This window comes from Armigeres subalbatus, chromosome 2 (assembly GCF_024139115.2).
Source record: "Armigeres subalbatus isolate Guangzhou_Male chromosome 2, GZ_Asu_2, whole genome shotgun sequence".
NCBI classification, from domain to species: domain Eukaryota; kingdom Metazoa; phylum Arthropoda; class Insecta; order Diptera; family Culicidae; genus Armigeres; species Armigeres subalbatus.
Window position 1 is genome coordinate 267,742,821 of NC_085140.1, and position 17,987 is coordinate 267,760,807.

Sequence of the window (17,987 nt, forward strand, 5' to 3'; positions counted from 1 at the left end):
TTGTTGTACAATGGAGCACCTGGTGTTGATTGATTGGACGAAAGACGTGCATACAAAGTTAAATTGCAATCTCTCTCACTATACCGAGATCAAACCAGAAGTAGATTGCGTTAATTTTTCGATTCCAGACTAAGCTGTAGTATGTCTCACAAACCGCTGCTAACGACAACGGACGATGGCAGAATTCGATCAATTCATACCACTAGTTTGTAAGTAAGGGTTTCCAGGGTGTTTCTCTAGCGGATCGTCATTGTTGAGTGTTTAGCGAACAATATTTTTGACTTTGCAGTTTTAACATTTATTATGTGGAACGTCAAGCATGTCAACATATTATCGCATTTTTCTTATTCATTTATCTTATTATTTATCTAACCAAATCATGTTTCCCTACTATGGTCAACTGAAGTTTCACCAAAATGTTACTTGCGACGTAGGGAGCAGGACTATTTGGACAGAACTCCTTTTCTTTATCTCCAACGTTTATTACAAGGCCGCATTTAAACCAAACAATTGGATTTCGTCACTGTGAGCTTACAAATGCTAATCATGTAGCGAAAAACCTATTAATTTGGTCACTTGTGTAGTCTTTTTTCCAACAATTAAAACACATCAGTGGATTTTCCTTTATCTTTCAGATCGAAAAGCAACAGATTAGCTTACGAAACTTTGGGGGAGCCAGAGAAATAACCAAACCCGAGCAGGAGAAATTGGCTCAATAATACTTAATTCTGTTATTGATACTATACTCTGTTATGAACTAGCCCTGCATAAGAGGTAAAATACCAAAGGAATAATACCAAAAACTAATATGCACAATACATAAGCCATAACAAACTCAGTTATTAAATTGAATTTTAATACCTAATGCATAACCAATTATTATTCGTTTGGTATTGAAATACCTAAGCATGGTATGCCTCAAGTATTCTGCATATAAGTTTTTGGTATTATTATTTTTTGTATTTTACCTCTAAATCATACCAATTTCTGCTATCGAGGTCGTCGCTCCTGCTCGGGAATTATTTAACAAAAATAAACAACGAATCTCTTTTTTGCCAATATGAAAACATGGATCACTCTTTCCTTAAGCCTCAATAAAGTAAACGTTGCTCCATCTGGCGCAAACTGCGAACCACTCTAGCAGGGCACCGAATAGAACCATCCATCGGTGGTGCGGATTTTTCGTAGGCCTCTCGACCATTGTGTCGATGCCCCAATTGGTGAAGGGCGAAGCGACCGATTCAAAGACCTGGAGCCCAACCACAACGTTTTGGTGAAAAGTGTATAAAAGTAGTACGCCCTGGTGAAATTGCAAACAGTAGTCAGTGCAATTTCCTTCCAAACACATTTCCTCGTAGGCGAAGGCGTTGGCGTAGAAAGGCGAAAGGCGATCCACTTATCCATCGCTTTATTCGAGCTACAAGTGGGAATCGGTTGGAAAAGTTAATTCGGAAGAGCAGCAGCATCCATCGAAGTTCTTTGCATCCTCCTCAGTAGAAGCAGCAGTGAATCGTATTGACCAATCAAATGGACTGTGAATAGCCTATTTGGCAGAAGAACCTTGAAAGTGCGCGGTCGACGAAGATGTGGAAAATTGTAAGTGTTCTGAGACGGGCGCATTCTGTCGAATCTATTCTATGCTAATGAACTTCAGCGGCACCTGTTGCTGTGCAGAAAAGGTCAAAGACATGAAAAATAAAGAAAAAAAAACAGATCAAGTGGTTGCTTGAACAATGTGAACGAATGTAACTGTTCTATAAACTGCAATCAGTGAAGCGTGCCATTATGAATGCAAATAGGAATGTGTATCTATCAGATGAGATGGAGCTGAATGAGCTGACCGTGAACAGAGGATAGTGTGTGAGGCAACGCTTATAGCTGTGCTAATGAAAATCAGGAGCATGAACCTTATTCTGAACTGATGTGTGCAACAGAGTGGAAAAATGTCGAACGCGCCAGAAATGTATGTGCACTTGATAAACTTTGCAAAGTGAAACGAATAAGAAAAATCATACGAGTATTAACTATTTGTTACGAAAGGATACAAATAACAATCACGTTTTCTAAAGAACTAGTGGAACGTGGGAAAGGATCAGCAGCAACTGTATACTGATGTGTGTGGAGATGGAGAGATTCGGTGGTCCTAGCACTGGGATTACAATACCTTACTTGACTTGGAATGGCATTTTCAACGTCATTTCTCAATACGTTTTAGGCGACTACTTTAATTCTAAACGACGTTTTCATGTAAAACTTTAGAATTCTTCCTGAAATCACGAAATAAAAAAACACCAAAAATCTAAATAAAAATCAATTGAAGCATGAGAAGTTGTGGATGTAAATAAAGAAATTCATAAAACCTATTCGCGAAAAAAAAAACGACGTTAGTGTACGCGTTTGGATTAACTTACATTAATATTTCATTATACGTACTGGATTTCTATTTTACGCGAATTTATTTTTAGGCGGCTTTCTTACGCAAATTGTGGCAAGCAAAGCAAATTCGGGGATATACGCGGTTTATCCTCCAAAGTTTAAAACGTTATTTTAAGCACGGGGATATTTGAAAATCTCGAAAACCCGATGTTGTATCCAGGGAATGTAAAACAACAAGATTGCCAATGACAACAACATTGTCCTCACTTGTAAATGTTGGGACAAACTCAACTCGCAATAAGCATTTGTCCCAAACGGCAAAAGTGGGATTTTTGTCGGCAAGTAGTCGGCTTTTGATGATGTTTGATGATGATGATGTTTAGACATAAACTTAACCATCTGTTAACATGATTTGTGTTTTACTTCTGAAAGATATAAGTTATAACAGTTTGAAAAGTTCACAACAATTACCTCTCTATGTTTGTTGCAAATAAAATGGAACACAACATTCTCTTTATCCTTTGCAGATGAGGACAAAGACTATCGCTACTCTCTTTTGTTGCTTGTTTTTTTGCATTTTTCCGCGACAATTACATTCCTTGAAATATTATTTTGAAAAGCTTAACAAGGAATTGGCCTAAAATAGGCAATAAAAATGGATGTAGCAAAGTCTTCCAGAGATCACAATACGCATATATAATTTGAAAACTTGGCCTAATTTGCAATGAGTTCAGTTTCATTTTCTTGGAAAGAATATTGTTCAAATAAAAAAAAATCTGATTGTTAGTCATAATCTGACCTATTACGACCTGTAAAAAATTCGAACTGCACAGTAAACAATATATTTTGTATCTGATTCTGTTATAAATTTCTAACACAATGTTTTTTTTTAATAAAATTGTAACCAAATTTGGAAACTTTTAGTTTCAAGCAGTGTAATTTTTTATATAAATTTACATATTTTAACAACATTATGTACCAAGTTTCTTACAAATTTGATTATAGAAATTTAGTTTAACATAATAACATACGGCCACTCTCCCGGGAACCCAGGAAACTGGGGAAACCCGGGAATTTGATGAAGTTACCAGGAATTTTTCTGATTTTTTTTTTTTTTTCAAATTTATATTAAATTTATTATCCAAAAGTATATGTTGATTCGTTATGTTAAAAAAAAAAAAGATCTTGTAATAACTTTAAAGTACTTGAATTTGGGGCTGCATCTTCTTCTTCTTCTTATTGGCATTACATCCCCACATCAGAGCCGCATCACAGCTTAGTGTTCATTAAGCACTTCCACAGTAATTAACTGTGTCGCCACAATAGATCAAATATCTGGTCGCAGTAGATATTGTACCCGACAGGAAAGAAAAAAAAAAAATTAACTGTGAGGTTTCTAAGCCAAGTTACCATTGCACTTGTATATCATGAGGCTAACACGATGATACTTTTATGCCCAGAGAAGTTGAGACAATTTTCTTGCCTTGACCGGTACCGGGAATTGAACCCAGCCACCCACAGCATGGGTGTCTTGCTTTGTAGCCGCGCGTCTTACCGCACAGCTAAGGAGGGCCCCTATTGGAAATGAATTATGAAAACTACTCGAAAAAAGCATCTACAAACCAGGACTGATTTGCGATTTGGGCGTAACTTATTTTGTAAACAAACATTGGAAGGCAAAAAGTGTTGCCCTACACTTTGTGCAAAAAAATCTAGCGGTTTTCAACTTAAGGTACATGTAACCTTGGAGTACCTTTGTTGGTCTCTAGGGGTACCTGTGACAAAAATGCGTAATGGCGGATGTTGTATTAAAATAAGGGCATTTGAACATTTGAAAATACTATTTTTTATTCATTCTATTTCGTTCATATGACGTTACTACAAGATAGAACAAAATCTTTTTTCTGTAGAGCACATTTACAATGAATAAAAATACAATGCTCAACACAATGTGCAAAAGTTCAAGGTCAAAATCTGCTACGGCCATTTCTAAACGAATCTGCATTAATAATTATTTTCGTTAATAATTATTTCCGAGCGGCTTAGAGAAAAATGTTACACGGCCTAAAAAAAAACTATCTTCCTTTTACTTCCACTAATTTGTTTTTTCGTGTCTACATAAATACGTATTTCGTCCACTACTTGTGGACATCTTCAGTGTGTTGTTTATCGACCCGTCCGAATTTCATAGTGTGAACTATGGATAGACGTCCACTACTTTTTGAGATTTTTAGACACCATCCTTCCTCCTCTGTCGCGTTTTTTTGTATATAATATTGACCTATGCCTGACGTATTATACAGCTCCATAATCGTCGGTCTTGGGCGATGTTCATCCAGTTTCCCCGAACGTTTAGGGTCCCCAGGTCCGATTGCATCGCGTGCAGTCAGCGTGCTCGTGGCCTTTCACGAAGTTGCCTGCCTCTATCTGGTTCTCTGTTGAATATTGTTTTCGCTATTCTGTCTTCCGACATTCACACTAAGTGACCAGCCCACTGAAGTCTGCCGTATTTTATACGATTCACAATACAGTATACCCCCGCTGATCCGACAAATGTATGGCTATCGGGGTTTCTCTCGTTAATCCGACTGTCAAATCCATACAAATGAGCCAAAACCAAATCACAGCACAAATTTGAAAACTGACAGCTTAATGTGTTTAAATGGGTGTTGATACTTTTTAATCCGGAAAATTCCGAATTAGCGAGATCCGGACTAACGAGTCGTCGGATTAGCGAGGTCCGGATAAGCGGGGGGATACTGTATTTCCTTTTTTGTATACTTGATACAGCTCATGATTCATGCGTCTGCGCCACACACTATTTTCTAGTTTCGCTCCGAGTATTGTACGCAGCACTTTTCGCTCGAAAACCCCGAAAGCTGTCCGTTCCGCCTCTTTTATCGTACATGCTTCATTTCCATAAAGGGCCACTGGTAGAATCAGAATGTTGTATAGAGCAAATTTCGTTTCCGTTTGCATGTTGCGGGACCTAAGCTGGTTACGTAATCCGTAAAAGGCCCTATTCGCAGCAGCAATACGTCTTTTCACTTCATGGGAAACGTGATTGTCACATGTCACAAACGTTCCAAGGTAAACAAATTTTTCAACAACTTCATACACATCCCCATCAAGCACTACCTCAGCATTAACACCACTAGGTCTTCCTCTATCTCTACCTGCCACCATGCGCTTTGTCTTGGTAGAGTTAATGGTTAAGCCTATTCTCACCGTCTCCCTTTCAGTAGGACAAAAGCCTCCACTACTGCTCTGCGATCGATCCCAATGAGGTCGATGTCGTCCGTCAATCCGTCTAAGGTTCACAAACGAAGTTGACACTTCGTCCCTAATCCGAATACTTGATTTCAAGCTATCCAGCGTTGGACGTATCAGTCTAATCAGTTTCGCCGGAAAACCATGTTCGAACATTATCTGCCACAGCTCATTTCTTTTCACTAAATCGTACGCTGCTTTTAAATCATTAAACAGATGGTGAGTCTGTAAGTTGTACTCCCGGAATTCATCAAGGATCATCCGCATGCTAAACATCTGATCCGTCGTATATCGGCCCCCACGAAAACATGCCTAGAATTCGCCGACGAAGGACTCCTCAAGCGGTCTCAGTCTATTAAACAGGATACGCGACAGGATTTTGTACGCCGAGTTCAGAAGGATGATCCATCTGTAATTGACATACTCTAGTCTGTGCCCTTTTTTCTAGATTGGGTATATGAGACCATCCAATCCGCCGGCAGACAGTTCTTCATCCTCTCATATTTTCTGGATAATGTGGTGGATTGATTGATGTAGCTGCTCACTTCCATGTTTGAGAAGCTCGACCGGGATCTCGTCCTTCCCAGCAGCATGACTGTTTTTCAGCTCATTTAGAGCCTTCTATACCTCGTCCAGCGTTGGTGGTTCCACAGCTTGAACGTCGCCGACTATGTCCATCCTGCTTCTTAATACATCTTCATTTTCACCGTTCAATAAATCTTCGAAATTCTCCTTCCACTTAGCTGCCACCATAGTCTTGTCGTGTCAGCAAAATCCCCTCTCGGTCATTGCACATGGCGGTCATTGACAGTTGCGTAGAGCATTCGCATATCGTTTCTATCCATGTTCTCCTGTGCTTCAGCTATCACTCTCTCTTTGTGTTGCCTTTTTTTCTGCGGTGGATTCGTTACTCTTCTGCCCTTGCTACACTGTATCGCTCTCTGTTGGAACGGGTACGAGCCACTAGCATTCGACTCCTAGCAATATTTTTCTCGTCCATCACTCGCTGGCACTCCTCATCAAACCAACCATTTCGTTGGCGTCGCTGTGCAGTGCCTAACACTTCCTGCGCAGTTGTATTTACAGCTTTATGGATATTTTCCCACATTGATTGATATTGATTTGGAAAATGTATTGGTGGTAACCACTTTCCCTTCGATGGGACTCGAACCCATGACCCTACAGTACGCTAGACTGGTGCTTTGACCAACTAAGCTACGAAGGACCTCCGTCGGCCTTCGCAAGGAAAAGTGGTTACCTCCAATCAAGGATGTTAACGATCATTCAGTGAATTGCGTTCGATCATTTAGTAGTATGTCAATAACACATTCCAAAAGCTGAATTTCAAAATATGTTGTATGGTGGACTTCTAGTGCGAAGGTTTTTCTACAACTCTGCCTAATGGTTCGTTGTTTGAATTCCACTAGTAACGGAGTTATAGCTATAGTTTCAGTAACTTAGACTAAATGATAACAAAATTCCAATCATTCAGTTTAAGTTACTGCAACTAGCGCTCTAACTCCGTTATTAGTTGAATTCTAATAACGAACCATCAGGCAAAGTTGTAGAAAAACCTTCGCACTAGAAGTCCACCATACAACATATTTTGAAATTCAGCTTCTGGAATGTGTTATTGACAAACTACTAAATGGTCAAACGCAAATTACTGAATGATCGTTAACATCCTTGCCTCCAATACATTTTCCAAATCAATATCTTTCACATAACGTCCATATTCACATATGAGTTTTCACAACATTGTAAAATAATGTCCAAGTCGGGTGGTTTAATCCCCGGAAATAGGCAATAGGACAGGGCCAAAGGTGCTGGTTGAAAGAGATGGCGCCACAACATTTGTAGTAAAATGAATTTTCTTGTATGGACAAATCACTCGTTCTCACTAACTAAGCATCACAGCGATATGTGACCTAGGTAGAAAAGCTACAATTTTTTTTTCTGATTTTTTATGCCCTTATTGCATTTTGCAACTTTAAATAATAACTGAGATCTGATTACCGCTCCATACTAAACTCAAGCGGTTTACTACAAATTTCTTTATGACTGCTCTCCACCTAGAGTGTACAAAAGTAACATTCAAAACTTACGCCAGTCAACAACAGTTGTCACTGCTGTATATGCAAATTTACATTGATATAAATACGCAGCATCGCCACCTCTCGTTTGGTAGTGTCAATATCGCAATTTATACCAGCAGGTGTACAAGTGTTGTTGAAATGATTTGAAAGGGCCTCAAGCGGAATTTCAGCTAGAATGCCACTGGTCTCGTCCTATTAATTTTGATTGAACTGATCCGATGTCGCCCGTCGATCAGCACGTAGTCTATCTGTAAGCAAGTGTCTCCACTATAGACACTATAGGTTCCATAAACGAGCGCAGGCACGGTTGGGTTATTTCGATTATGTGTGTTTTTCCACTTTTTCACAGTGTACCACGCGAATTTGACGTCACACGCTGCGTTGCTTGGGTTGCAATAGTGACGTCATGCTCGTTTGGCTACACTAACTGACAGTTCGTTTGGCTACACTCGCCTTCGCCTCAGCTCGTCTATGGAACCTATAGTGTCTATAGTCTCCACTCGGATATTGCCAGGTGTGCTTGCGGATAATCTTACGGGCGAAGTAGGTACTGCTGGTTGCCGGGTATACCCCGTTAGGCATAAGGACGATAGGCATAATGGACGTTAGGCATAACGGACGTTAGGCATAATGTACGTTAGGCATAATGGACGTTAGGCTTAATGACCCAAAGAACAGCCTATGACATAAATAAGGCAGAATTATGCCAAACGTTCATTGTGCCTAACGTACATTATGCCTAACGTCCGTTATGCCTATCGTCCATTATGTCTAGCATACTTATGCCTATCGTGCTTATGCCTAACGCACTTATGCCAAACGTCGCGGACCCCTGATTGCCATCCCTCTAGCATAAGCAAAGGTCACTAGTCGCAAACCATTATCGTTGGTAGCGGAATGAAGGCTTTCCGTACCAATGACAAGACGAAAGAAACTTTCTCTTCCGATCTGCGCATTTGCAGCCCCGATGAGAATTATTACATCGTGTGTTGGGCACTCTCCGTAGGCCTTATCAAGGCTCTACTAGAACTCATTATTTACGTCTTCAGGATTATCGTTCGTTGGGGCAAAAATGCTGATCAGGATGTAGTTGAAAATTTTGCCCTTTATTCTCAACACGCAAATGCGGTCACTTATCGGCTTCCATCGGATAAAACGCAAATTGTGCCATATTAAAAATTATGTTCTGGGTTACTGTGATGGTCCCTTCAAACAGCTTTTCTAGGATTTTCTACTCCGCATCTCGATATTTCCATGCGTCAATGGTCCCTTCAATATCGACTCATGGAGGTTTGACTGAATTTCTAGGTTTCCAGGTTTTTCAGGTACACCCCGAACCATAACTCTGTAATTCCGCGCTAAGGCTTAATGCTTATTCTATAAATTCAGTTTATTATTCTATTAATCCAGTTTATCCAGCCTATTAGAAAAACATGAAATGTTGTCGAAATCAAGTCAAGCGGTCTAATTAAACTGATCTACCAAACTACTTTTCCCTTTTAGCTCAACCTTTGCGTGCTGCTTTCAACACACTACCTAAGAACAGCAAATGCTGGGTCATACATCGATAATGTCATCGAAGAGCAGCACAGAGTCATCAATGAGATGAACCAGAACTTCACGGATCTGGAGAAGGTCAGCGAAAAGCTTATAAATCTGGGTACATTTGTCGGAAGCCACAAAGTCCCGCCCAAAACAGTTAAAATTACCAAGACGGTTGCGGTAAAAGTACCCGTGCCATATCCCGTAAAAATCCCACACCCCGTGCCGGTGCCTATTCCGGTTAGTAAGCCTGTTCCCGTACCAGTACCGAAAATCATAAAGGTTCCCGAAGCATCGCCTTTGCCGACTGCCCCTAGTTACGCAACTACACCGGAAACAATTCCGACGGCTGTTGCTCTAACCAGTAGGTCGCTAGAACCGTCTGGAAATTCATACTTGTTGTCAGGGGAACAAGAAACGGCCCACTCCAATAACCACGAACAGATTCAAGAGTTCGTCCGGTCTTACCCTGTGCATTCTGTATACGATGCTGGAGTAGACTACAATCCATACATGGGCAACAGGCTAGCGAAATCGAAACAAGTTGCTTCTGCATCTGAAGATCAACCTACAAAGTATCGTGGATCAGACCTTGAGCAGTTACAGGAATATCGAGAACCAAGTCAAAAATATTCAAACGATAAGCACAGTTACGCGGGTTACCGTTCAACGGCTCAGCCACAAGCGACAGCAAGTCCCTCCCATGCCTATCATGAATACACCTATTCTACTGGACACCCGCAGCCAAGCCCTTCCCCTAGCCAAGACTTCCATCCTGAAGTTATTCCAAACTCCTATAGAACCCCAACGAAGTCAACCTATTTTTCGAAGGAATATGAAAAATATCCCACACCCAAATTTCCCAGGCCAACAAGCTCTGCATATCCCACTAGTCCCACATACAGTACCCAAGACGTATCTTATGGAGAGGAAGAACAGCAATACGAAGGGCATAACTACAAAATACAACACCATAGACCAACTCCAACTGCAGCAGCTGTTCAATCCGTGAGAGATTCTTATCCCCGTTACGAAAAACCAAATTTGCAACATTATGAGTACCAGAAACCCACAGGTGAAAGTTACCGTCATCACTACGAAAAAGAAACTGTTAGCGCAAGTCATCCCCAAAAATCCCTGAAGTATGTCGAACATTATCAAAGGCCAACTGCCGTGAGCTACTCTCCAAAATATCACGAGGAAGAGCATCAAGAACACCAAGCTGAACCTTCGGCTCATTATAAACAACACGAGGAACATGGCGAAACCTATTTGGCGCATGACGAAACTTATTCTGAACACAAAACTCCTTCCGAACAATACGAGTCCCAGGATCTTTATGCAAAGCCTAGCGCCACCCCAGAGGCCTATTCTCAATATGAACACAAAGAGCCACAATACACCCCTCAAGAGTACAAAACATATTACGCCAAGCCCACTCCCGTTTCTGAAGCCCTTACTTACTTAGAGGAAAATGAACCCTCCCACAACACAGAACACGTTGTCCACGTAAAACCACAAAGCTATCGATATAAATCTCAGAAAGACCACAAACTGCAGTACCCTTCGAAATCCAACACCATTCCCTACAACTTCCCCAGCGACTCCCACCTACATCCATCCTACTCCGAGTCTGCACCCGCCACCAAACACAAACCCACGCACTATTACTCTTCCAATCCGGACCATTCATTCGATGAAGAATCGAGACCCGAGCCTAAGTACTATCACCACCCCCACCAGGACAGCCCAAGCCCTTCCCCATCGAGTCACATAACTTCCTACGACCATGCGCTGGTCAGCGGAAACGAATATCACCACCATCGCCAGTATGCGCGGCCGTCAGCACCGTCCCATCACCACGACGAGACATCGGCGCACGCCGACGGTAGCGACATCGAATCGGCCCCTTCGAAAGATCACGAAGCCTACGAGCGGGCCGTGGAGCAAAGCCACCGAGCGGCGCACCCCAACGAGTACGCTGAGTATAGCCACGAGCACCTGCACCATCATCATCCTGCCGCAGGTCGGGAGGACGGCGGAAGGGATTATTAGCTCCGTTGCGTGCGACCCGTCAGCTTCCGCGCGCGCGGCTGCAGAGACGTGGCGATCGACTGATAATTGTAAAATCATCTGAGCCTCTACTCAATATTTATTACTCACGTCAACCTCAGAACAACCATCGCGCATTGTACGCCTGTTTGAATTGTCTCGCGCTGCTTCGTCGTGCGATGGTGATCAATAAAGAGCCAAACTCTCATGTGTCGCTTCCCATTTCATAATGCTTCGGTTTCATCCACATGTGCCCATGATAGCGGTTCGATGAATCTTGGAGCAGAAGAATCTCAGTACTTACGCTAATTGTTAACTAGTTGGTAAGTTGAGTGCGACAAATATTAGCAACGTGCTAACGACGGATTCCAATTGCGAAATGAAACAATAAAATAATAATTTATGTATAGTTTAATATTTTGTGTGATGCTTATTCCGAGAGAAATATCGTATACCACCATCGTGAGATACAAATGAGTCAATAATTCAATAAATTTTAGAACTATCCGGATGATGATAACGCAATATGCGACAGAATATAAAAAAATAAAATTTTGTTTTCAAATCACCAACTTCGCTTTTTTTCAATCATAGGTAGAAATGTGGAGTTTTGGAGTTTTTTTAGACTCCCAGGAAACCACCAAAAATTTTGTTTTTCAATAGAATACGAAAAATATCACACCATCAAATTCCCCCGAACGACAATTGTAGTTTATCCCGCTTGCTTATCATACGTCATTGTCATGGTGTCTGATCTTGCAAAACGGGTTTGATTGGTCGAAGTCGACGGAACGATTGGCTCGACGAAGAGTGCAGAGAGATTCTGGAGAAGGACGCAGCGCGGGCGGTCGCGTTGCAGCAAGGTACCCGGCAGAACGTGGAACGTTATAGACGGAAGCGGAGACAGCAGACCCGCCTTTTTCAGGTGAAGAAACGCCGCCTGGAAGAAGCGGAGTGCGAGGAGATGGAACAGCTGTGCCGTTCTCAAGAAACACGCAAGTTCTATCAGAAGCTCAACGCATCCCGCAAAGAACTCGTGCCGCGAGTCGAAATATGCAGGGATAAGGATGGGAGCATCTTGACCGACGAACGTGTGGTGATCGATAGGTGGAAGCAGCACTACGAGGAACATTTGAATGTCAAGGCAGCCAGCGGAGGAGATGACTACGTTAGTTCAGCGGACGATGGAATCCAACCAGCCCCCACCGATACCATCATTACCAGCTGCTTTATTGATCTTTAGCTGTTGGATGACATTCTACATTATCGACCGAACATTTGCAAAGGTGGCAGAACTGTACACCCACCTGAAACGTGAAGCAACAAAACTTGGACTGCTGGTGAATGCATCGAAGATAAAGTACAAGCTTGTTGGCGGAATCGAGCACGATAGGGTTCCGCCTGGGAAGCAGTGTTACGAAAGACGGGGATACCTTCGAGATGGTCGATTAATTTGTCTACCTTGGACGCTTGCTAGCGGCTGACAACAATGTTAGTCGAGAAATACGAAAGCACATCATCTGTGGATGTCGGTCCTACTACGGGCTCCAGAATAAACTGCGGCCAAAAAAGATTCGCCACCGCACCAAATGCGTCATGTACAAAACGCTAATAAGAACGGTAGTCCTCTACGGACATGGCATATATTCAATGATGGAGAGGTTTTTTCCATGTTTGGACAAGGGCTGCCCTAGTGTGCGTTGTTTGCCATTAATGTCACCAATTATGAGAAATTTGGATTTGTTGCGAGTTAGAATTTGAAGATCAGCTCTCTACAAGTTCCTTTGCTGCCCATTGCATTGATAAGGCAAGTAGGCAGCAATAAAAGAGAGTTGTCCAAACATGTTTCAACAGAAACTCCCAAGGTTTCAAAAACTTTGGTTTCATTTGAAGTAAATAGAACGAAATAGAAATATGATATGTAAATTCTATTGTTGAGTATATTTTTAGAAGTAGTCATACGTCCACAGTTCGAACTGCCGATCATAAGGCTGTTTTGTTTTTAAAAAATTTTAAGACTTGGGCAGTGGAAACACAAAAAGGGACATTATGGTGCTTATCCAATCGTTCCGTCGACTTCGTCCCACATACCCGACGTTGTTCTTCGCTGCGTCGTTAATGGCTGCTTTGACTGTATTCCAGCAGTCCTCAGGGGGCCCCATCGAGCTCACCCTCGTCCGGCAACGCTGACTCGAGAAGCTGCGCATACGCATTCGAGATACGTGGCGAGATCAGGTTGCTTCAGTCACTCTAATGGGTCAAATACAATGGATACAAAAGGCGTCATGGGAAAACTGTCAAAACGCACGCAAACGTATCCATTGTGCTTGGCCCATAAGTCGTACCGCGGCGGTCGTCGGTACCGATCATTGTTGATAGTGGTCAGAGTCGATGTTAGCGCCACGATATGTCCTGACGTCGATAATGTCGGAGAAGTGCCGTCCATCAATCAGAACGTGGTCGATTTGTGATTCTGTCTGCAAAGCTGATCTCCAGGGGTACCGATCAGTGACGGGAAATGTCATATCGATGTCATGGGACTAACTTGCTAATAACTTTTCTCACAAGTCATTTACAATTATGTTTTTCATATAAACATGCAGCCCTCAAATGACACGAAAACTTTTTCTAATAGGTAATTTCTCTAAATATGATATTGGAGGCGTGAGAGCCGAATTAGTGTCAGATGACATTAATGTCATGACATTTCGTGACATTTTTTTAATCTCGCTCTCATGGCTCACACTTTGTATTTAGAACAATGATCTGTTCGACAAAGTTCTAGGACCCTTTAAGTACTACATGTTAATCAAAAAATCCGAACTGTAGATGACTTTTGGAAAAAGTTATTACGAAATTAGTAATAGCAATGCCATGACATTTTTTTGACATTTCCCATCACTGGTACCGATACGAGAAGCTGTGTTGGAAGTAGGTGCTGCGAATGGCCATATTCTTGGAGGCAGCGAAACCAATTAGTCGTAGGCCGTTTTCGTTCGTCAGTCGGTGGGCGCTGAACATCCCAATAGTCGGTCTAAACTCCTCCTCTTGACTAACCTTAGCGTTCAAATCTCCTATGATGATTTTGACGTCGTGGCTTGGGCAGCTGTCGTACTCACGTTCCAGCTGCGCGTAGAATGCATCCTTATCATCATCAGTGCTTTCGGAGTCTGGGCTATGGACGTTGATTATGCTGAAGTTGAAAAACCGGCCTTTGATCCTCAACCTGCACATTCTCTCATCGATCAGCCACCACCCGATCACGCGCCTTTGCATATCGCCCATTACTATGAAAGCTGTTCCCAGTTCGTGTGTGTTCCCGCAGTTCTAATAGATGATGTGATTACCTCTAAACGATCACACCATTGATCCCTTCTAACAAACCTCCTGCAACGCTACGATACCGAATCCACGGTCCTTGAGCACATCGGCGAGTATGCGTGTGTTCCCGATGAAGTTGAGAGAGTTGCAGTTCCACGAACCGAGTTTCCAATCGCTAGTCCCTTCTCGTCGCAGTGGTCTTCGCCGATGGTTCTGGTCCGTACTCTCTTGTTGATTGTTCGTTGCGTGAGTTTTTTTAACGGCTGGATTGCAGGGCCTGACACCTAACCCCCTAAATTTCCGGATGACCATTCTCCCTTATTTCCGGTGCACAGTTCCACTTAGAGTCCCTCAATGTCACTCCGACGATGATCATCTGCCCCTAACATGGAGAACAGACGCTCAGTAAGATTTGCACCTCCGGAGAGAAGCAAACACCACATCCCCTGTCAGCATACGACCATAGTTCCAACCGTTGGACAATAGTTGGTTACCCGGTCTTCCCTAAGGTTCCCAAGCAGCACGCGCAACATCTTTCAAATAGGTGTTTGTTCCTAATAAATTGCATTGAAGACACTAGCAATACATCGAGTCACATTAAAGCCACTTCCCAGTTTCAGAAAATCACAATGTTTCATTTCCGTTTAAGTGGCGTCGCAATATTCTACTCATCTGACTTCATGGGTGGTTTAAAATTCGATGTGTTCCATATCAGAAACAAAACAGATAGGTTGCAGAATTAATAACACTTCGGTTCATTGCTGTTACGACAATGTTTCTGAAATGTTGCAAAACACTTTGAGCTCAGCTGAGCAGTATTTTAGTTTTGACAGTCCCCTGCATGTTCCGTATAAGGTACAATGAAGTTACAAATGACTTTGTTGTTTATGTAGTGCACTTGTAGCAGAATCTCCAAATAGAACTGTTGGTGTGATGGTTATAGTAGAAGGTTGCAAATCTCAAGGTCCATGGTTCGATTCCCGGTTGGTTTTTATGTTTTTATTTTCATTGTAGCCGCAAGATGTTGCAAATAGGCTCCACCTCTTGCGCTTTTTGTGTCACAAAGGAGTTCCAAATACGACGCGTTGTGCATACGTCAGACCTTTAGTAAGTCACACCACAGTTGTTGTTACTCACTGAGAAACAAGAGGTGTTGCTTGGGTTACTCGAATCTCGGCCAGCGCCACGAGGAGGTAGGAATAGGAGTTGCTGGGTAAGAGGCTAAGAACCGCGATATGGGGTCTATTCAGCGCCGTAGCGTGTGATTGGCCGGGTTGGCCCCCGCCAAGGGCGCCTGGCCTTAGGGGGGCGCCAAAATCCAGAATTCCGCAATAGGAAATGATTAAAAATTATTCAAAAATTCACTGGTTCAAAGTGATACAAATTTATTATGGTATCACTTTGTGTATGGTGTTGGAATGCAGGGAAATAATTTGTCAAGTTAGTGTCTAATCGTAATTTTAAAACAGACAAAGTGGGTGGCAAATTAATACGATTATCACAATTATGTGCTCCAGAGTCTTCGATGAAGAAAGGAATAAAGTGATCAGTCGAGGTACGAGATACTAAGAACCTACAGCCAATCGCATCTTTGAAGTTTATTCCATTCCTCGTGAAACTCGGAATTCGATGATAAGTGGTAAATCAGCCCAAATAGTCAGTGCGATAGTTTGACGTTCGGGGAATGGGAATCCAGCTACGTGCGTGTGTGGTGATTGCGCCTTTTCGACGCCTCTCACCAACTGTAGGTGTTATTAACACGAGAACGCCATCTTGCAAATCGGCGTCCTGTTGCTGGTAGTTTTCCGCGTGCCTAAGTGCACCTCCGGAGCGAGGAATTACGCATGGCTGGCCAACGTTTGGTTATTGGTTTCTGGGGTTGATTAATGTTGGCCCTAGTTCTGCGAGACGACTTCCGATGACCAAAGCTATCCGGTCGGCAGACGACTTCCAGTGAGCGGTGCGTAGTGAAGAAGCCGATCGTCCCCGACCTTGGCAAGACATGCCAAGTGAGAATCACCGAGGTTGCTAACATTCTGCCCAGAGATGCCGGGACTCATATTTCTGAAGGTACGTTCTCCCCCGGACCGACGGGCGGTACCACGCCATGAACGCCATTTTGTCATACGGAGTCCTGATAACGAAATCTGGGACGAACAGATTTCCCCTGGAACGTGCCAACTAACGTCGTGTTATCGGCTTCCGTCAACGGATGAAAATTTCGGAATTTACCTCGGCCATAAGATCGTCGAGAAGCAACACCTCGTGGACGCCGCCGGGTCATTCGACGACCATCTGACCAACGACCATCAAGCTACACGTCGCGCCAGTACCTAACGCCATCTGCGATAGTGCCACTGCTAACTGACCAAGCCATTGCCACTATATCTCATTGCCGCCAATACCGCTGAATAAGCCAAAAAGGTAAAGTGTTAAGAATAAAGTCATTGGGACCTGGGAGAAAGGAGGCATTTTGTGCCCACCCCGGAAGCTGCCGTTGGTTAGACCAGCAGCTTGGGGTCTAGGCTAGTCCTTTACTGGGAACTCCCGGGGTCATAATATCAGAACGTTGGCATGCTCCCCTAATTTGGGAATGTCTTTTTCATTATTTACTTGATGGACAAGAAAGTGGAAGGAACAGGAAAGCAAATGGAAAGGAGCATGAAACAAGCTTCTGGGGAAGAAGCCCCAGATAAGGACTTCAATAAGCCAAAGGCGAAGCGTAAATCAAATACATATAGTTTTTGTTCGCGACTTAAAAATTCAAAACGTTATCTGATAATAGATGTACGGAAGTACTTTGTGTGAATTTGAGATAAATTCGCTCATTTTATGCCGACAATTACGCGATCGCATTTGATCCAGTGTAATCTTTATAAACTGGTAATGCTTTTAGCGGGAAAGAGTATTCGAAATGATGGTATGCTGAATATGAGAATATGTATCGAGGGATTTCAGTAACGATGGCTAAATCAGATTAGTGAGAGGGGGGGAGATCAGTAACCGACTTTCTTTAAAGTAGAAATTTATTGGTTCATCCAAAACAAACAGTGCCACCAAACTACCGTCAGACCCACTCCAAAAACTCATATAGGGAGTGAGTGCTAGTAGTGGACCCCGTGCGTATAATGGACCCCCTGAACAAAATCCCAAATTAAACGCTGGAATCGATTATTTTCTGCTAACTTTCGTCGGGTAAAGTTGCTTCATGTAACAGGACAGCAGTTCCATAAATTTGTTATGGACATATGGACAGGGAAACAGAAACTTAGTTATATTAACTAATTTGTAAATGTAAATATGCTAAAGGGTCCATGACTAGCACACAAG

At 42.6% G+C, this 17,987-nt stretch overlaps 1 protein-coding gene across 1 annotated transcript; it reads left to right on the top strand.

Moving 5' to 3' along the window:
• The first annotated feature begins 1,163 nt into the window (after nt 1-1,163).
• LOC134216307 (cell surface glycoprotein 1-like) lies at nt 1,164-11,896 on the top strand. The gene is made up of 2 exons (XM_062695225.1): nt 1,164-1,596; nt 9,246-11,896. Exons 1-2 carry the CDS (start codon nt 1,585-1,587, stop codon nt 11,337-11,339), a joined length of 2,106 nt encoding a protein of 701 aa, XP_062551209.1. The 5' UTR covers nt 1,164-1,584; the 3' UTR covers nt 11,340-11,896.
• The last annotated feature ends 6,091 nt before the right edge of the window (nt 11,897-17,987 follow it).